Source organism: Falco biarmicus, chromosome 4, assembly GCF_023638135.1.
Source record: "Falco biarmicus isolate bFalBia1 chromosome 4, bFalBia1.pri, whole genome shotgun sequence".
NCBI classification, from domain to species: domain Eukaryota; kingdom Metazoa; phylum Chordata; class Aves; order Falconiformes; family Falconidae; genus Falco; species Falco biarmicus.
The window spans coordinates 44,225,104-44,245,477 of NC_079291.1; the positions used below are offsets into that span (position 1 = coordinate 44,225,104).

Consider the following 20,374-nt stretch of genomic DNA (forward strand, 5'->3'; position numbering starts at 1 on the left):
CTAAACTGAGGTAGCAGAAGCAGGAGATGGTGACACCTTCAGCATTGTTCACTACGCTGTCAGTGCCGTAGATAATGTAAGAAAAAAGAACCGCTACAAGCATTGGTCTGGCGAAGTTATGGACAATGAAAACAGCATTTCAGCTCAAGAGAGGGCTCTGTTTGCATGCCATCTTTTTGACTTGACATTAACCCTCTCAAGGCTGCCCTGAGTTTTCTGACATTTGACTTTTTAACTTAAGATGAAAACCTCTGAAATCCTTCTTTTTTTCCCTCCCCATCTTTTTATGGAGTTTAACGTGTTAAAAAATTATTACTGCTCAGCGAACAAACATAAGTACACTTCAAAGCAGCACTTTACAACACTACAAAATGACATAAAAATGCCAGAAAAGCGATTTGCTGCCTTGCAGTCGCGTTATGCAAGAGATGTGCGGTCACTAAACAGAGCGGGGAAAGAAACACGTTTCTGTGTGAAACCCAGAGCACCGGGGAGAGAAACACGGTTCTGTGTGAAAGCCAGAGCACCTGGCCGGTGCGCGGCCCGCAGCCCCCCGGCCTGACCGCGGGCCCCGGGAGAGGCCGCAGAGGCGGAGCGGGGGAGGCCGTGCAGGGCTGCCCCCGTGGGGAAACGGCCCCGGCCCGGCCGCAGCCCCTCCGCCTGCGCCTCCCGCGGGCCGGCCTCAGGCGCCGTCCTGTGGGCAGCCCGGTTGCCCCTAAGGCTCCGGAGAGGAGGGGGCCTCTCCGCAGCGCGGGACGACGCGTCCGCCTCCAGCTCTCCACAGCCCTCGGTCCGCCCTCGAGCCGCGGCGTGGGGCAGCCACGGGGCAGCCACCGAGCAGCCGCCGCTCCCTCCCGCGCAGCGCGGCTCGTCGCCCGCCCTGGGGCCTCCGTGGAGCGGCTGCCGAGGGCGGAGGGCGGCGCAGCGTGCGCCGGGGCGGCTCCCGCGGGGGTGGGCGCCCAGCAGCCCGCGGGGCGGCCCCACTTCCCCACGGGCGGAGGGCGGGCGCGTTCCCGCCGCGCAGGGGTGCCGCAGAGCCGCCCCGCGCCTCCTGTTCACAGCGCCTCTGGGAGCCGGTGGCTCCCACCGCCCGCCCGCCAAGGTAAGCCGGGCAGGGAGGGGTTAGCCGGACCCCCAGGGGCTCCCAGCGCCAGCTCGGGACCCCGACGGGGCGGGAGGGCAGAGGTGTGGCCGCCGTGGGAAGCGTGAGGCGCCCGGCGACGGCGTGCCGGGGGGCGCGGGGTGTCCCGGTCGCTGTGGTGAGAAATCATGCGGGCAGGTACCGGTGCTCGGGGTGGGGAGTTGCGCCAAACTCTGCTCCGGGCACGGCCTGTGGTGCCCCTGGGAGGCGACAGCCCGGGGTGGCAGCGTGGGTGCCCGCCGAGGGGAGCCCGCCCTTCCCGCCCCGCCGCCCGCGGGGCCCGTGAGGCGGCCGCCCTTCACACAGACCTCCCGCCTCGGGACAGGAGCCTTCCGACGGCAAACGTGGCCTGAAATGAGATAGTGGGATTCGGTGCTGCCGTGCTGGGCCCCGGTGTGGGTTGTTCTCTTCGGCGGGGTTAACCTGAGTCAGGCCTACACTGTGCCCAGACCCTGAGGGGGCGAGGAGGAGGTGGGTCACGCCCAAGGCGGGATTGCAAACGCATCCTTGTAGCCTCGCAGGGCAGGTGGGATCCCTGGGGACTCGGTGCCCTGCCGTAGGTGGTTGCATTGGGAAAGTGAAAGCAGGCAGGAGAAACTGCAGAGCAAGTGACCTGGCACCAGCAGCCAAAAAATATGGCATGTGAATGTGCTAATCTATCAGTCTTAAACTAAGCATATAAGAGAGTGGTGTGGTTATGGCAAAACAGCCGGTACAGACTTCCAAGAAATGCAATTTGTGTCTCTCTGCTGGTGGTGGATTTGACCATGTGGTTTAGGAAAGAAATAGATATGTCTCCTGACTTTGAGAAGGCCCATCCTGCATGATACCCTTGTGTGAACACCATGGATAAATAACATAAATACAGTCTCCACAAGCTTGGGGTGTTTTTTCAGTCCCTTGTGCACCAAAAGAGAAGTTATTAAATCCATTCATTGTCACACTGGGAAGATGTATCTAGTAGGGTCTTTTAGGCAGCATATCATCCAGCCTGTCTTAACTGTCATTAAAAATTTGGATGCAGGAATATAGCCTACAGACAAAATATTTAGGGTGCCACCAAACTGGGACAGACAGCTTGACTTTTTGAGGTCCTTTCCTGTCCCAGATCATTCTGATTCTGTGATTAGCTTGGCTCCAGCTTGACTCTACCCCTCGAAACTTCTGTTTGCAGGAGTCTGGCAGTTGTTTTTCCTCTTTGGTTCTAGTTCCCCTTTGTAAATTACATGATGTGTGTTCTGTCATCAGTTCCTGACTTGCTTCTAAAAAATACTAATTTCACATATGACTCTTATATTTCACAGTGACTCATTGATGTCACTCTTAATTTATTACCCTGCTGCTGCACAACAGTGATGTAAATGTAGTTTCCAGGACTCATTTTAGTACATGTTTCATTAGAGGCAAATAGGTAGGCCCCAGTCCTTTTGAGGGCTATACTAGATGACCTGCACCACCTGTGTAGGCTCCTACTCATTTGTCATCCCTGAATTTACAAAGTTTTTTTTCCAGAAACATTGTAAATAATGTGAATTTAGATTAAAACTTTGTTTAAAACAGAATGTTTAACTTTTTGCTGGACCTGTTCAGTTGTTTTCCCCTGTGGGCTAAGGAGACTATTACATTTAATTGTAATTTCTGTTTTGTGTAAGCATTAAAAATGGGGATAATTTGGTTTGAAATATGGATTACTAATGTCTTTGGGAGGTTTAATCAATGGAGCATTACAGATTTGTTTTATATACTCAGAGAATTCTGATCCATCTGGGACCACACATAGCTTAAAAAATGTATGCTCTCTGAAAGGGTACTTTTATTCATTCTCTGTGTCATCTGTTTCTTCGTTAAATACTCCTGTGGGTACTACAGACTCTTCTGAGGTTTGGAGGCAAATATGACTGAAGGCTCAAAGTAATTATTGAGTAAATTGTGTTTTAATTGTTCATGCTGGAATTTGTGATTATTTCATGTGCAGTATCTTCAAGCAAGGTGTGATGCCTTTGAAGTGCTGGTTTATTTTGTTATCAAATGTATTTATTCCAGCTAAGTTTGATTTGCACAGATCAAATTCTGATTTTCACTATACTTGAGCAGTGTCTGCTAGATCACACACTATAACTCATGCACCTGTGAATCAGGCTATAAGCTTGATCTTTTTTTAATTTGTAAAACTCTAGAGGCTGACACATTTGGGAGGATAACAGTATGCACAAAGGGGGCAACAGTATGAACAGAGAGGCCTGCTGGTTGTTGTAGCAGCTTAACTCAGTATTGCGGCCAGAGGTTTCTTACGTAGTAAAGAATTCACCCAACCCGCTAAGAATTTGCTTTTCCGGTTTTACCTTTCCTTTTAGAAGTGTCATAGAGCAGTGAGAGGAACAAGAGGCAGAAAGCTTTCCTTCTCTTGCTCTGCAGTAGGTGGTGAAAGGAGAGGTAGGACTTGGGTAACCTGTGGATGGAGGGATCAAATATTGCATCTCTCTGGCCCTACAAAATGACTGAGAAAACTACCAGAAAACCAAACAAGGTTTGCCTTGTTCAAGAGAGGACTTGTCTTGTTTGCAGATTCATGAATATCCGTCCTTTGAGACAAAGATCTGGGAACGTGGATTTTCTTGAAAAAGTGTTTACGTTTCAGAGGTGGCTTTACAGGAATGTAGTTGAGTTTGATTTTCCTGCATATCATTCAAATATCAAGGCCCCTATCCTTTCCTGCTCTTTCTGCAAACTACATGTGTTTTTCTTTCCCACAGACCTTTTTTTCATCTTTCATTTCAGTACGTCTTGACTTGTTTTATTGTAGGCCCATTGCCCTGTTGTGATGATGACTTCGCATGGTCAGGTGCTGATATGCAATGAAAGTGAAAATAAGACCTCTTATTTGCCTACAGCAGTGCAGGAGCTTTAGCTTGTTTCTTTTGGAAGGTTTCCAGTGACAATGGTAACTTGCATTCATGCAGACCTTCCAGAGCACTTCTTAGACTTTATAGGCAGGATCCTCCTCACCCAGGTCCAGACATTAGCATTTTAGTTAGTCACCTGAGGTTCTGAGTCACCTTTACAGTCAGGTACTGCTAAAACTTGGTTCAGCTGTTTTAGACAGCTGCCATGAATCATGCTCTATAAAATTACCTTTCTTTCCCTTCATTGACTAAAAAGAGCCTGGGATGAGCAGATCAGATGCAGATGTCATGGAAACTCCACCATATATGTTTTCATGATTAGGAGTGATCTGTAACAGTAAAATTGCTCTTGGAAAAGCAGGCATTTTAGGCAGCTTTCCTTATCCAGCCTATTGATTCATAGCTACCCTAGACAGTAACTGTATAGCTGCCAGTGTAGAAGATGGTATGTTGCACCGTGAAAGAAAGAAGCCAGGGTGCCATGTTGTTCTGAAGTTTCTGCAGGAAACTTTTGAGCATCTACATGAGCATGTGTTCTTCACCACCCCTCAACATTCATCTATAGCATTGCTCCTGGGCTGTGAATGAAAAGGAAACACAAATGACTTTGATCTGATTTACAGCTTCAATGTGAGTATTCACAAACTGGTTTGATAGTGACTTTTAAAAAAGTTTAAGTCTGTCATTAGTTTCAAAACCTTTTTTTCCGCTAAAGTGACCTTTTAGATCTGTGGCTAGCTAATTGCTCTCATAATTTTTGCTACCAGAAGTACATCAGCCTGCACACAAGACTGCTGCTTCTTTTTGAGCATTGATTCAGCATGCCATGAATTTAGGCTCAGATAAAGCAGGGCTAGGGTTATGAGTATTTTGGGGAGTAGATGAATTATGAATCCTAGAAGGAAAAGAAGGTTCAGTAAATATGAACCAATTTTTTCTATGATACTCGGTTTAGAAGTGCATAGAGAGACAATTCTGATAGAAGTTTTGCACTGGATGCTTCTCCTCAGTCCATTACCATTTTTACTTTTACTCTGTATTTGCTTGTAATCTAAAGCAGTGGATGTAGAAGTGTGGCGTGTAACACTAATATTGAAGGATGAAACTCCCTGTGTATCTGTTATCAGTGGTGGGCAGACCCTACATGGCTGATATCACTAACAACAGAATGTTCTCAGTTGTCTTCAGACAATCCAACTGATACAATAAAAATTTTGGTGAAAATCTTGTACCTACAAGTGGGAATGTATGGGGAGCAAATCTGCTTCTAGCAGCTTTGCTAGTCCATCAGACAGAGGGAATGTCTAGGAGCCAAAATCAGAGGTACTCACCAGATGCTTTTGCTGATAAAAATTGCAAATTACCTTCTGAGTCCCCAGTTTTAGGCAAAATAATGTGTCTGCTTAGAAGGCAGCTCACCAAGGGAGTGGTCAGGATCTACAGAATTGTCACTTAAGCTGCTGGCATCAAGTCCATATAGGCAGCAAATGAAAACATGCTCCTCAGTGGCCTTAGCTGGTCTGTTTTGGTACTCTCACTCTATCTTCAGATAGCCCAAACTGCAGGCACGTGATTACTTTTCTTCCACAGCTCAGAAAGATTTTGATGTGATTTTGAAGATTGTTTACTATTTCTGACAGTACAAGAAGCCTCCATTCTCTCACTTGCTATGGGAATTTCATTGAAGCACAGAAATAAGAAGGATGTTTCAGCCTAGAACATGTTTTTGAAGGGGTTTTTTGTGGTTTTTTGTGTCTGATTGTGAATTTTTTAAAAAAATCATTTAAGTAACAGTCAAGTCTACTGTTTGCTGTGCTTTTTGATGAAATCTTACGTTTGGAAGATCTGCTGTACATGTGGCTTGGAGGGCCTAAGTGCTGAGATAACCCTAAGCAAGTGAGAATACATGCTAAAAACATGAACACAGATAACATTTCCAAATACTTGTTGTGATTGCAGCTTAGTTTTGTACTTTGATGACCACGTCTTCATGACCGAAGGGAAGATGGCAAACCTAATGTTTGAGAGAACAAATACGAAGGACCCAGTGGTTTTGGGTGCCAGCCCTAGGAAAGGATTCAGCATAAACTTAACTGCAGTTTTCTCCCAGGGGGGGAGCCATGTTCTTCCATGAAATTCAGCAAAGCCTTTCATATCTGTCACTAAATTGACCTCCTTTGTCTCCCCTGTGTCATGCCCAGAGAAGCTGTGGATGCCCCATCCCTGGCAGTGTTGGGGCTTTGAGCAACCTGGTCTAGTGGAAAGTGTCCCTGCCCATGGCAGGGGGGGGGTTGAAACTACATGATCTTTAAGGTCCCTTCCAACCCAAACCATTCTGTGATTCTCTGATGGAGTTGCTATCTCTGACCAGATCAGTTGTTCCATCCCTCCTCCACTTGGTAAGGAAAAAAGAGAGGGAGGCAGTGGCATTTCCTTCTCATGGGAAACCTTACAGAAATGGAAGAATTATACTGGAAATGTCACAAGGTTGTTCTCTTGCGGTGTTTTCTTCCCATAACTGTTTCCTTTGTGTGGTTAAGGGCTTGTTGGGCTGTGGGAAAGCAGCCACAGCCATACCAATATAACATCCAATCTGTGGTGACTCCAGGCTTCCACTTTCCTTACAGATCTTTGGCTGAAACCCACTGCTTATAGCAGTTTGTGATCACTGTGCAATTATATAGGTGAAAGAAACGCTTTTCTAGGTGGAAAATTAATAATGGGCCTTGAAATTGTACCTGACTCCTCAGTCAGTAGTAAAGCTGAGAAAAAGGTTTATAAAAACAATCTTCATTGAATTTTTCTACCGCTCGCTGTGGTACTGAGCGCTGTACTTTGAAATACTTGTACTTTCATGTTACTGAAGCATTACTTGCTTCATTTGATTTTAATACATAAACTGGGTATGAAGCAGACAAACAGGTTCAATAACAATTATACAGATTTATTTTCACCCTTTTGCTTCACTCTTATCTGTTAGAGCATTATATGCATTTCCTCTTTCAGTCTTCCTTTCCTGTACCATGTGTGCCCTCCCTTAAACATTTCTGGCAGTAATAAGAACATGTGATTATAAGAGATAATAAGGTGACCTCGAGCTTTTGCCAGTAACTAGGGCCTAGGAGTAAGTTATTTGTATGGGTAGACAGTTCTGTCATGGACCCTTATAGCATGTCTTGCACATACCTGTAATGGCTTACTATGGGAGGGACTGAATGCTGGCAAAGATGTGAGCCAGTGATTATTCAGTGTAGCAGCTTCTGCACTTAAATTTTGTGCTGTAACTTCTCCTTCCTTTTTTCTTTTTCCTGTTTGTGCTATGATTTTTATTATTCCACACTTAACATCTCTTGATTCTATAGGGGACTGGAGAGGGGAAGGATTTTCTCACATTGGATCCCTGTATGGCTTCCTCTCATCTATGGGCTTCCTTGTCTACCATTTTCTGCTTGTTAGATGATCTGTTCACATGGAATCAGCCTACCTTATGAATTGTGAAGCTAAATATCAAAATCTTCATTTAGTAGAGAGCTACAAGACACAATTCCCATAGTTCCATGACTTGAGGATAAGGGAATACTGGGAACAGTTCAACAGCATCAAATGGGAATGAAAAGCTTATAGCCCATGTGCTCCATTGCAGGTTGGAGTTAGGCTGAGCATTCTACTGAAGCAAAAAATTATTAATAATTGTGCTATTCTCATTTGCTGGCAATTTTTAACACTACGAGACAGTCTCTTGTCATATAAGTTCTGTACAGCAATGTTGGGTAACTGGAAAAAAAAAACAACAGGAAGAAAAACATTACAACAACATCAGCAAACTACAGATTATGGGAAGGAGTGTGGAAACAGAACAAATTTGTGCTGCACAGACTTATGTTGCCCTGTCACTGTTCTGCTCTCCCATCAAGGCAGGGTGGGGGAGGAATCTAGAACTGAGTGAGACTCATACTTTCTGGTAACTTGTATGTCTGCAGTTGTTAATACCTGAGTAGAGCTGAAGCAGATATGCTGTCAACACAAGATAGATGAGCCTAGATCAGCTGATGGTTCATAAGCTGAATCCAGCTCAGGGGACACACTTCCATCCGCCTTTCTGCCTTTTGAAGGAGAAAAGTTCGAGGGAATGGAGATCTTGTTTCTGTGTGCTAGTAATCTGGCACAGAATAGGGAATTGTTTCTTCTACCAATCTGTGCAAAGACATAGGACTGGAAATATGTCTCCTCCTACCATTTCATTCTACACAGGGCGTTTGTGCTGCCTGTATGGCTTATGGGGAGAAAGTCCCCAAACTGGACCATTCTGCAGTAAATAATTCTATGACAAAGGAAGAAGATCACCAAGTCTGTAGCTGTGCATTATTTCTGTAATGCCCTTAGACCCACAGGCCAGGCTGAAGCACATTATCTGTTGGCAGGATACTATATAAAAATGAACAGAAGTACCATTGCTTTCAAGCCCTATAAAAGCAGTCCCCTTTGGGAGTAACAGGAGGCTACAAAGTAAAGTTCTGGTACATAGAAATTGCTCCCCAGTTTTCTCCTCCCTGTGTTTGTGCTTTATATCAAGGTTTCTTTTTCCCCTTGCATAAGGTGCTTTTAACTTGCAGTCCCCAGCTGCTTGAGTACATTTGGGACACATTTTCTGGAGCCCAGGATCCAGACTCTGCATCTGTGCCTGAGAGTAATTCTGGAGAGGAGCTTGGTAAATGAGCTGTCTTGCACCCAGCCTGCTTGTCATGTCCCTCTACACTCCTTTTCCCTAGCCATAGCATACACTGCCTTTCATCAGTTAAATGTTCTTCCCTTCCTCTCTCATCTTAGCAGGAGAGCCCTTTGCTAACCCCTTCTTCCGGGCTTGAGTAACTTCCTCCTGACGTACTGTGGCTAGTCCCTTGTTCTTCCCGTCAGCCTCTCTTAACTGAGCCTCTGGGACCATTCAGTAATCGTGCCATCCCACCTAACCCTAAGAACAGGACCCATAGCTGCTTCTCACAAGCACTACTCTCAGTAAGTGGGATAAAGAAGAAAGTATGTGTTTGGGGTTGCACGGGGGAGAGAGGAAGGCTGGGGAGCATAGAGGTGATGGATGCTGAGGCAGCATCATTTGAAGGACAGCCTCAGTGTCCCATGGTGCTTTACAAACATGCTAAAACTTTCTCTGTCTCGCCAGTGGAAAATGAAGTACTCAAATGTATATCGCTGAAAAAGATGATGGTGTACTTGTGCTCAGCTGGTGTACTCATGCATAGGAGTTCTGTGGTGGTTAAATTATCATCATCTCGGCAAGACAAGGGTAAAGTACAACTACAGCAGCATAGCTTTCAGGTCTATGAAATCTGGGTCTTTTGAACTAATAAAGACTTATTCCAAATTCAGTCCTAACTGCAGACTTGTTCCTGTAACGCAAGTGAGTTAACTGTGGATTTCCGAAACAGCAAAAAAGAGAACAAGCTTTCAAGAGGTTTGATTGTATAAATGGTTACAATTGTATAAATAGTTAAAATTTCTGTGAAACAGAAGCAGGATCTGTGAGTTTGAGGTGCTTTCATCTAAAGATGTTTGTGCTTACATCTGGGCGGATAATTCTGGAGTTAGTAGAGTACAAATTGATTATCAGCTGTGCCTTTGATCTTGCTAGGGTCAGTTTAAGCAATGTGATACAAGGTGAGGCAACTGGAGTCAAAATTGTTTCCACGGTATATGTAAAAATGTGTCTGGAACAATCAATGGAAAATGCTAGAAGTGTTTTTTGTGGCATGGTCACCTGAAGGTGCTATAGTGCTCCAGGTTAACATTAGAAAAGGATTTTCTCACATGATTGTATTTATCTGCCATTTTAATTTTAATCCAAAGCCAAATGTGACTGAGTTTTAAACTAGGAAGGATACTTTGCAATTGTATCAGTCTTCATGCAGTTTAGTAGTGTTTTAGTGTGTCACTTTTATTCCACCATGGGCAGAGTTATGACATGTCACACCCATCCACGAATTAAATATGCAGTGTAATTTCAGCTGCAGATAAACCTACAGTCATTGGCACACCAGATTTCTCAGAAGAATAGGTGATATGAGTAAGAAACTGCTTTCAGAGTTATCTGTGTATGTAAGCTTTTTCTTGGAAAACGCCATGCTTATCAGTGTTAGGTACTTGCAGTGTTGGAAGCAGTCTAATGGCTTTTGATCCATCCTTTTCAAAATATGAGTTAGTATTAAAACAGAAGAGAGTTACAGGCTCATGTTATGTAAGTAAGAAAGACAAAAGTCAGCATGCTAACTGCCAAATCTGATTGTGATTTTGAAATCTTGGGGGCAGCTGTCATTTCTACTTTATCACTCTAAAACTTCAATTTCCTTTCTTAGCGTCTACTAGAATTAGTAACTAATGGGATTATTCTTCTAGGCTGAATTCTGCAGAGACAGATGTTCTTTCATATCCTACTTCATAAAAATTGACCTAAGTGTCTGTGGGGACTTTTTACTAGATGTGATGATGTAGCTGGTCAAGGAACTTCCATCCTGCCTCACTGACATATGTAAAGAGACATTTGAGTAGTCAGTTTTTATTGACAACTAAATGTAGAATCATTGCAGGAAACCTAGTTAGATCTATTTCAGACCTGCATTCAATTTGGCCAGCAAGTTGTCTCCAGCAGTGGCTAGCATCACGTGCTTCAGGAGGAGATACAAGAAATCCTGTGCTGGAAGGTATGGTGTAACCTGTCTATCATGAAAATTTGACTCCTGTTTCAAATTGGTGGAGCCTTTGTTTTAGGTCTTGAAACATGAGGTTCATTGTCCTTTACTGAAACTCTCTGAAATACTGACGCTTCTAGCTATAACTGCTAGTAGAGAAAACCCACTCCTTAGCTTGTTAACTCACCAGTTTTGAGGAGTTTTACAAGTACGCTGTGCACGTTTCCCTGGAACAGTTGTGCAGACTTTCAGTTTCATTTATTATCCCATTAAATTTGTGTTGTAAGCCAGGACAAAATGATGCATAAGTAACTTTCCTCTAGGTTTTATGCTTTTTTTTTTTATCATAGTACTTTCGCATCTGTTTCCTGTGACAATCAGTTACCCTCTTTCCAGCTTTGCTCTTTATGGTAGGGCTTCTGTCACTTTCATCTCTCTTCTCTCATTTTCTTCTTTTCTCCTGTATTTAATACGGGATGATCTACTTTGCATAGTCTGCTGTAGCTAAGGGTGAATCTGAGTGATTTAATCATTGGGCTACTGCTGGGTCTCTCTAAAATGTTGAAGATTTCTTCATTCCACTCCAGAAAGAATTCAGGCATAAAGTGTTAGCAAGAAGTTACAGTGCTGCTAGTGGTCATCTGGATAGTCAAACAGCTAGTGTCCATTCTGGTAGACTTGGTACTCTGACACTTACACACTGTAGCATAGGGACTAGGAAGTGAAGGTGTGCTTTGACCTTTCTGTGACTTGTTAAAACATACTTCATGTATTTTTATTCTTTCTATTCACATATGTAACAGTTTAAGAATTACAATGATACTTTGAATTTGATGAATGTGTCTGTAACTGTTCACCAGATCACTAAGTGGACTGGTTCCTTATACTGTTAGTAGCATGAATCTTCTGTATGTCTTTGTTCTACTGGTACCATGCCATTCCTCATCCTTTTTTGTTTGTAGCCCTTAGGTCGATTAAACTGCATAAACTCAACTGTGACTGAGTTGCAGAGATGGTAATCTTGTGTGTGATACCGTTGGTGTTTCCTGTTCGGTGTTGCACAAGGGCTTTGAGCTTATTTTCAGACTGCAAGTGCAGAAGCCTTGTTACCATGTGACTTGGATCACTCTTCCTGTTGAAAGGGGCTGGGGGACTGGCTTTCAGTAATTTTCAGAGCTGACAGATACTAACAGTTCAAACTCTTAGTATAGTACCATGCCTGGTTTATTTGACCTACACCATATGAACACTCTGTCAGCTTTCCTGATATTTTTTTAATAGTTTCTTTTTTAAGCAGGCTGAATTTCATGCCATTGTTTTACTACTCGTTCTGTTAGCTTCCTCCCAAGTGATAGTGATTCTATCAAACAACTCAGTTTCCTATGTATTGTTCATAGACATAGTGCAGTTGTCTTACATAAGTGTGCAAATCACAAAATTTTCTTCATTCTTAAAAAAATAAAATTGTTTTATTATTCTTTCTAGTATATTAAAAAATCAAAATGTATGCATCTATGCAGAAATCGTATCCTGATTTTAATTACAGAGTTCATATTATAGACCAACAAAGGCAGTTTCAGCTCCACCTGTCAGTGCAGGACACTAACATAGGTGAGGTTCTACTTAACCCAGGTAAGAATGTGCACCGTGAGACTGAGTGCAAAGATCGCTGCTCCATTCTTGCAGCTGAGCAAGAAATTTCTCAGTCAGCATTTTTCTTTGGTGCCCTTGAATACTGGACCATCCCCAGGGGAAAACAATGTTGTTCTGTCAGCAAAGTACATAGCCCATGCAAGCATACCAGGTTGGCCCAGAGAGAGCTTCCTGGCCATCGCTGTGGGCTAGCTTGCTTCTCTGCACCTGCCAAATTTCTCTGGTGTTAGAAGTGAGATAACGTCATTCCAACTTTCTAGCCCATAGCTCAAAAAATGTAGAAATTTACATCTCGATTTCAAAATCAGGGTTTATATGGAGTAGATATTTAGGAGAGGGAAGAATTTTTATGTGGGTCTGTTGCCAAGTTTAGAAGTACGGTGCACAGGAGTTTGGTATTGTCATCCAGGGCAGCAGGGCAGGTTCTTATGAAAAGTAAAAGGTTGGAGGCCCCCTCAGAGCACCACCTGAATGGATGAAAGCAGGTCTTTGGAAATGGCAACAAAGCATGTAAGGGAGAAAAGGCAGATACTACAAATGACAGAAACTGCAGGTAAGGAGATGTGTGAACAAATATGTGGAAACTATTTTTTTTTAATTGGGTGAGCTGAAATGCAAAGATGCTAGAAATACAGAGTACAATAAAATGCAATGCAGAGTTTTGTTATTCACTTCTCTTAATTTAGATTTAAATTACTTTTATCAGCAAAGAGGCTGCTAAAATTGAAATTGGGAAGGTAAAAAAATAATAGGTCTAACAGGTCTGGGGGATTTCTGATAAATGCTGGGGTGAATATGTATTGAGTCAAAATAAGAGTCAAAATGTATGTATTATATAAACCTGTGAGAGTCTAATATGCATAAACTAAATAGTGAGACTTGGTGGTTAGAATAGCAAGCTGAAGGGCAAATGCCCCAACCCCTTACATATACACTGTGAGAAATGTAGAAGCATTAAAAAAAAATAATAAAAAAAAATATATTTTCATGAGACCTCAATGAAGATCTGGGAATGTGAAATTTGGGGGAAATAAAGGACAAGGAATACCTTTGCCTGTATGCTTCGTGTTACTTCAAAAAGTGGTCTAGAAGACATCAGTTTGAAAATCAACCACTTTCAAAATAGGTTAGGTTTCACATATATGCCCTCCCACAAGCCCCTCCTTAGCATGTTTATTCTTGACAACCGCAATTTCCTCTTTTTATTTTAATTCTGATTTTTTTCTCAGCTTAATATTTTATATATAACATGAGAAACTTCTTGCAAAAATGCTGTCTTGGTGGGTTTTTTTCCTCTCTTCAGTTTATTGTAGTTGATATGATTTTAGGAGTTATTAGTACTATATACAGAAAAACCTGTCAGAAAAGTCACTGTTCAGTGGATATAGAGGAGGACTGAGTATGAAACTCAGTATTCTTCTGGAGACTCTGGTAAATCCTTTCCCCTGTTTTGTTAATAATAGCTCATACACCTGCAGGTTTCACTTTGAGTTTCTTGTTTGAATAAAATCAAATAAAATAAAAATAAATTCAAATAAAATAAAAGGAATTGAAATTATTGTGGAGCAGAATCAAAGAGGAGGAGAGTGGATGGACACTGGTTTGCAGTTCAATGTTTTTGGGACTCGTTTTACTATCTTTTGCTTTTCTAGCTCTTTCCAAAATCCCCCATGAATCTGGAGAGTTCTCATATCAGTTTAAAAGATCATTCAATGTGTTTTAACATAAAAATATTTTCAGGGTATTTGGTGATTATGATGATTTTGTCTTCCTAAACCCATCACAAATTCAAGAGGGGGGGGAAAAAAAAAAAAAAAAAAAAAGAGAGACCAGTATGGGCAATGGCTTGGTGACAACATGGCTTTATCACTCTGATGATGATGATGGATGTCTGTTCATTGAAAGTGACGCCTGAAAGGGACATTGACATATTTCCTTCTCAAATTATATGTTCAGGCCTTCCCCCTTCCCACATGTGCTTAAGGTCAAAAAAACCCCCTAGTATTAAACGTCATTTACTTGAATTGATAAGGACAATTCATCAGTGACTAACTCAGCCCCAATTTACAGTGGAAATTCTTACAGAATTCTTTGCACATTGCTTTTTCATAGGATTACATTATTTTTCTTATGAATCAAATGTGTCTGGAGATTCAGAAAATCATGTAATTGCAAATAAAGAAGCTCTAAATTTATTAGAACCTGTAAAAATTGTGTAATTTGTTGAGTGTGTTGTATAATGCAATATTCAGTTCTCTTGCCTTTTTTTGTTAACTACTGAAGAGAGTTCTTAGGGGTTTTTTTGCCTTTTTAGGCAATTCTTACTCCTCCTTTTGATAATGTCTCCTGGTTGTAACTCAAGAGTAATTTTTTTACCACTTTTATATTTCTATTCTGGAAAAATACAGCAAAGCAGGATTTCAATTTGTCAGAGGAACCGCTATGAAGACTTTTTCCTGAAAGTAGATCTAGCCAGTGGTTAAGAAGACCCACAAAAACATACAAGGGCTAGAGCTGATAAGATTACCCCAGCAGATGCTTTGTTCTCCTAAATCAGAAAACAGGAAAAACATAAAATTACTCAGTACTATTTAAGCACCGATGAGATACTTGTCAGTATGAACTGCAGCTCTATTTTTTGTCACATAACAACTCTGACTTGACTCTGCCTAATCAAATAAATGCCATTTTATTTATCCTTTTTATGAAAATCGATTTTCCAAGTGCCAGGTGTGTAGGAAGCTATACAGCTGTTGATTCAAATAAATCAATTAAGAGTCAGTAATCATTTACCCAACCAGTATACTGTTGAATCTACAGAAGTGGAGTTTTATAGAGAAAGCTCTGTATGATACATACAGAGTGAGCCATCCAGTGTGGTTTGTCACCTGGAAATGAAGCAGGTAAGGTGACTTTAGCTCTCCATTCACTCAGTCATGTGTGATGTGTGTTCTGTGTTACACAGGCATAGCTGTACCATCTCCACTGTTGGGGTAGGGATACCCTCAGCCCTGCCAACCACATCCTATTAAAATGTTTTTAACAGAATCCAGTTCTGAAATCTTTAAATCTTTGATTTGTGGGATTTGAGAGGACTGTGAAAGTTCAAAGTCCAGTTCCTGGTTGCCTGTGCCTGGTTTAGTTACACCAGCTACAAAAACAGTCTAAAGCAGGTAGAATATGCCCCGAGCCTGACTGATGAAAGCTGTGCATGCCTTCACCTAATGAATTCTGGTGTTTGAGATAACACAGGTGGTAAGAGGGCAAGTGGAAATTAGGGTGGTCTTGCTTATGTAGATGCCAGAAATACCAAGAATGCAAAGGAGGCAGAGCAGCTCAGATTGCTTCAGTATTAACTGTCATGTTCAAGACATGCTACCAAGTAATTCTCAGACAACAGATACTGACTGTAGTGGTTCAGTGGCCTTTTATCATTTAACTATGGGATAGTTCTGTGACTCAAGATGCTCTTTTAAAGGAAAAGCATTAAGATTGAAGAACAGGATACTTGCTGGTCTTCTTTTCTTGCTGGTCTTTATAGTCGTTAGAGTTGTTCCTGTCCTCAGTTGATTGCTTTCTTTCATCAGGTTGGTCCTCATCCTGTAAGGTGCTGTGGTGAGTTGACTGTGGGAGGCCACCAAGCTGCCCTATCATTCCCTCCTCCTCAGCAGAACAGGGGAAGAAAATACAATGGAAAAGCTCATGGGTTGAGATGAGGACAAGGGAAAACACACACCAATTACTGTTGAGCAAAACAAGCTCAACATAGGGAAATTAATTTAATTTATTACCATTTACTAAGACAGTAGGATAATGAGAAACAAACACAAAATTAAAAACATCTTTACCCCACCCCTCCCTTCTTCCCAGGCTCAGCTTCACTCCCAACTCTTCTACCTCTTCCTCCCTCAAGCAGTGCAGGGGGACAGGGAATGAGGACTGTGGTCAGTGCGTAACTGTCTCTGCCGCTTCTATTTCCTCACACTGTTTCCCAGCTCCAACATGGCACCCTCCCATGGGAGACAGTCCTTCATGAACCTCTCCAACCTGGGACCTTCACACAGGCTGCAGTTCTTCAAGAACTGCTCCAGCAGGGGTCTTTTCTACAAGGTACAGTCCTTCAGGAGCAGACTGCTTCAGCATGGGTCTCCCACAGGGTCACAGATCCTGCCGGAAAACCTGCTCTGTGCGGGCTCCTCTCCACAGGCTACAGTTCCCACCAGGAGCCTGCTCCAGCATGGTCACACCATGGCCTGCAACTTCCTTCAGGGCATGTTCGCCTGCTCTGGTGCAGTGTCCTCCACAGACTGCAGTGTGGATATCTGCTCCAGCATGGTCCTGTATGGGCTGCAGGAGAACAACCTTGGCTGTGGGGGAATCTCTGCTCTGGCACCTGGAACACCTCCTCCCCACCTTCTGCACTGACCTTGCTGCCTGCAGGGCTGTTCCTGTCACGTTTTCTCACTCCTCTCTTACAGCTGCTGCACAGCATTTTTTACCCTTAAATATGTTGTCACAGAGGTGCCACCAGTGTTGCCGATGGACTCGGCTTTGGCTAGCACCAAGTCCATCTTGGAGCCAGCTGGAGCTACTGTCTCTCTCTGACATGGGGGCTGCTCTGGGTGTCTTCTCACAGAAGCCACCCTGTCAGCCCTCTCACTTCCAAAACCCTGCCATGCAAACTAGGTGCACATAGACCTAGCGAACCAATGAGACTACTCACATGTTTAAAGTTTGAACCCTAGTTTTATGCTATCTGTACCGGAGTTTTCAAACACTTGGAGGCTTGAGCATATTAAGAAAATGTTTATAGTTCTTGTCTCTGGCAGTGCTCCATGTCAGAACCCTTCTACACTACTTCTGTCCCTGCAAAGGAATAAATGCATGAGGAAGAGGAAGAGGGTTATTGCAGAAGCTGTATCTCCCCAGTAACTTGGTGTGTGGTGCTGTCCTCACACCCCCATCTTGTGACAAGAGCCACCATTTACCGTCATGCAGCATGTATCCATTTTCCTTGTCTCAGTGCTCTCCCTCAGATGTCTTGAGGTTAGGTAAGACTGGAGTTCTCTCAGTGCACTAGTATTTGAAAGAAAATTGGGAGAAATACTGAGACAAAAGTTGGTCATGTACCTAACCATAACCAGGTCCTGCACTAGATAACACCTAATAAACTCTTCTTGTATTAGTCACCTAAGCCAAAGAAATGCTTTCAAAATGAAGCATTCAGGAATTTCCCAGCCTCAAACTCTGTTTCCCTCTTCATCTCTCACTAGCTACATTTCTTTGATGTTTAAAATACAACCATGGTTTGTTAGCTAGTGACTACCTATGAAATGTGAATAATACAAGGAGGTTGTTGGAACTCGTAATGAGTGTAGAACCTAAGCGTGTGTTTCAGTATGTACAGGATTGACATTCTGATCTGTTAGTAGTTATTTCTAAATTATGGGTAGAGGTTTTTGCAAGTTGTGAACAGTTGTTTTGAAGTTAATTGAGAACATACTATAAAAGAACATTGCCTATTCTCTGGTTTTGACCATTGCTGCCTTTGAAATGAACTCATGATGATTCCTTTTCTGTGGATTTTTTTCTTTCAGATGGAGCAAACCTGTGATGATATAGATGAAATGTTCAGCAATTTACTTGGGGAGATGGACATGCTGACCCAGGTAGATAATTCTTTTTTCCATCAAGATTAGAAAAATAGCTATTATGCTTTAGAGAAAAGAGGCAACTTTTCTACATTTTTCATGTACTTCCACTCTGAATAAATACAGATACATTATTTTGAAAAACTTTCAACTAAATTTCTCTGCTTGACACTGAAAACAAGTGGCCTGAAGAATACAGTAGTATCAGCCCCAGCTAGATTGTTAAAGGGAGCTAACTGCTTATGGAAGATGCTTTCTCAAAAAAACCCCGAATAAACAATTTAAATTCCTCTGGGCTTGGTCCCAAGAAATTGAAAGTTACTGTCAAAACAGGAAGAGTTTGAATAAGAATCTTCAGGTACAAATGCTTTGCATACATGGGTAAATGGGATGTAGCCCGAGTGTCAAATGTAAACTTTGAAAATGAAAGCAACTTTTCAATATATGCATAAGAGTGATCTTTAGATATGGCAAAATACTAAGTTACAGCTAGGGTGGCATTCAAGAATTTATAGAGACATTACAGCCAATGCAGACTACTCTCTTGAGAGGAAACTATAAAATAGCATGAGCCTGTTTCTAAATCTATAGTCATGGAGTACTTCCTGCAAAACCTGATGAAAGGAGAATTTTTGTATCTCAAAAAAAAAAAAACAATCCCAAAAGTCAGTACATCTGTTGTACTTTAATAGATGGATGCTTGTGGATTCTGTGGGAGTCTGACTGCTTACATCCTCTGTTTTAAGGGGTCTTCCCTCTTGGTGAATCCCAGTGCTTGCCGAATTAAATACCAATAATCCTGAGCCACAGAATAAGAATTACGCTTATACTGTGTGAAATCCAAGATTTGATGTGACATTCTTGGCTGTCAAATCCTTACTTTGCCCCTTGGTAGCCTTTCTGCTTTTTAAGGGCTTTTTATAACTGTGCATGCTTATTTGAGAGAGAGAGAGGGAGGGAGGGTTTTAGGGTAATTTTGTTTCATTATTATGCCTTGAAGTTCAACAAAAGACTGCTTGTGATAAATTTCACCTTCTCAGATTGGACACAGCACTGTTGGGAGTGCAGGTGATGGGGACAGAGTAAGAGTAACCCTCTTCTCTCTCTACACTCGGTGCAGTACTGGGTAGGATGGAAAAGGATCCTAAGATGGAGACTGACTACTCCTCCCCCTCTCTAAAGTGCTGGCATCCCCTCTTACCCCAGCATTGTGTGGGAGAAGGATACAGGCATATCTGAAAGCCTGTAGACTTTCAGTTTACAGACCTGCCTCTGTTAATTTCTTTAGACTTTTAATTTCCAAAATGAGACTGTAGATAGCTTTTCACCCTTTTTCACTAATCTGTCTGTTCCTAAAGTAAGAGTAAATGATAGGAACACACAAAGGTGCCTTCACATTGCGTAACAAGGCTGAAAAAGAAATGCAAATTCAAAATTGCACTTTTCTGATATTTCTATGACCTAATTTTAAACTTTTTAGCGTTTTGTTTTCCCTTTTATTTCCCTTTGCATGTACTTTCGTTTTTTTCCTGCACTTTTATGGCCATTATGAGATGTTACGACTTGTTAGATTAGTAATGAAAGTATTTCCTTTATGGTGTTGAAGTCATTTTCATCAATACATTTTGTGCCCTCTCTTTTATAGTTTTTTTTTCCTTGGGCACTGTAAAACTCTCTCGTGCTTCATTTCTCCCTCTTCCCATATTTATACTGTGTCTATTTTTATGAGAGTCAGTATTAACACAGAAACAGTGTTTAAAGTTATCACTGCTTTGGTTTCCAGCTCTATATAACTTCAGAAGAAACCAACTTGTCCTGGGTGGGAAATAGGTGAAAAGAGCTGCCAAGAAAAACATTTGCATTAATTTTAATGGAAAATGCTTCTCAGTTTCAGGCAACTCTGAGAAATGTAAATGCCTCTGGTACAAATTGAGTATGAGCACAAGTAGACAAACATCTCACAGGGGTGTATGAACAAGGGTATAGCTTGTAGGCTATATGAAGTAATCCTTCCGTTCTGCACAGCATCGGTAAGACCTCAACCGGGAAACTGTCCAGTGTTAGCACTGCATTTTGAGGAGAAGGAGGGTTGACTGGGGAAAATCCAGAGGAAAACAATGGGAATGATGAGAAAGAAAAGAAACATAACCTATAAGAAAAGATTGATTGAGGTTGTTTAGTCTAGAGGAAACTGATAATCTTGAAATACATCAAAGGCAGCATCAGAGCAGAAAGAAGTACTTGGTTCCTCGTGTCCATGGAGAGTAGGGCAGCAGGGAATTGTCTTCAGCTGTAGCAAAGGAAGTTTAGGATGAATATCACAAGAAA

The 20,374-nt window shown here is 42.2% G+C and overlaps 1 protein-coding gene across 2 annotated transcripts in view; it reads left to right on the forward strand.

Annotated features, from left to right (window-relative positions):
* The first annotated feature begins 919 nt into the window (after positions 1-919).
* APBB1IP (amyloid beta precursor protein binding family B member 1 interacting protein) overlaps positions 920-20,374 on the forward strand; it is a 67,171-nt gene continuing 47,716 nt past the window's right edge. The window contains exons 1-2 of one of the 2 annotated variants that reach the window (XM_056334212.1): positions 920-1,102; positions 17,993-18,064. In XM_056334212.1, coding sequence (XP_056190187.1) covers positions 17,993-18,064 — 72 coding nt within the window. In that variant the 5' untranslated portion in view covers positions 920-1,102. Of the gene's footprint in view, positions 1,103-16,488; positions 16,506-17,992; positions 18,065-20,374 lie in introns of those variants that run through there. The other variant, XM_056334211.1, reaches the window with a different exon arrangement.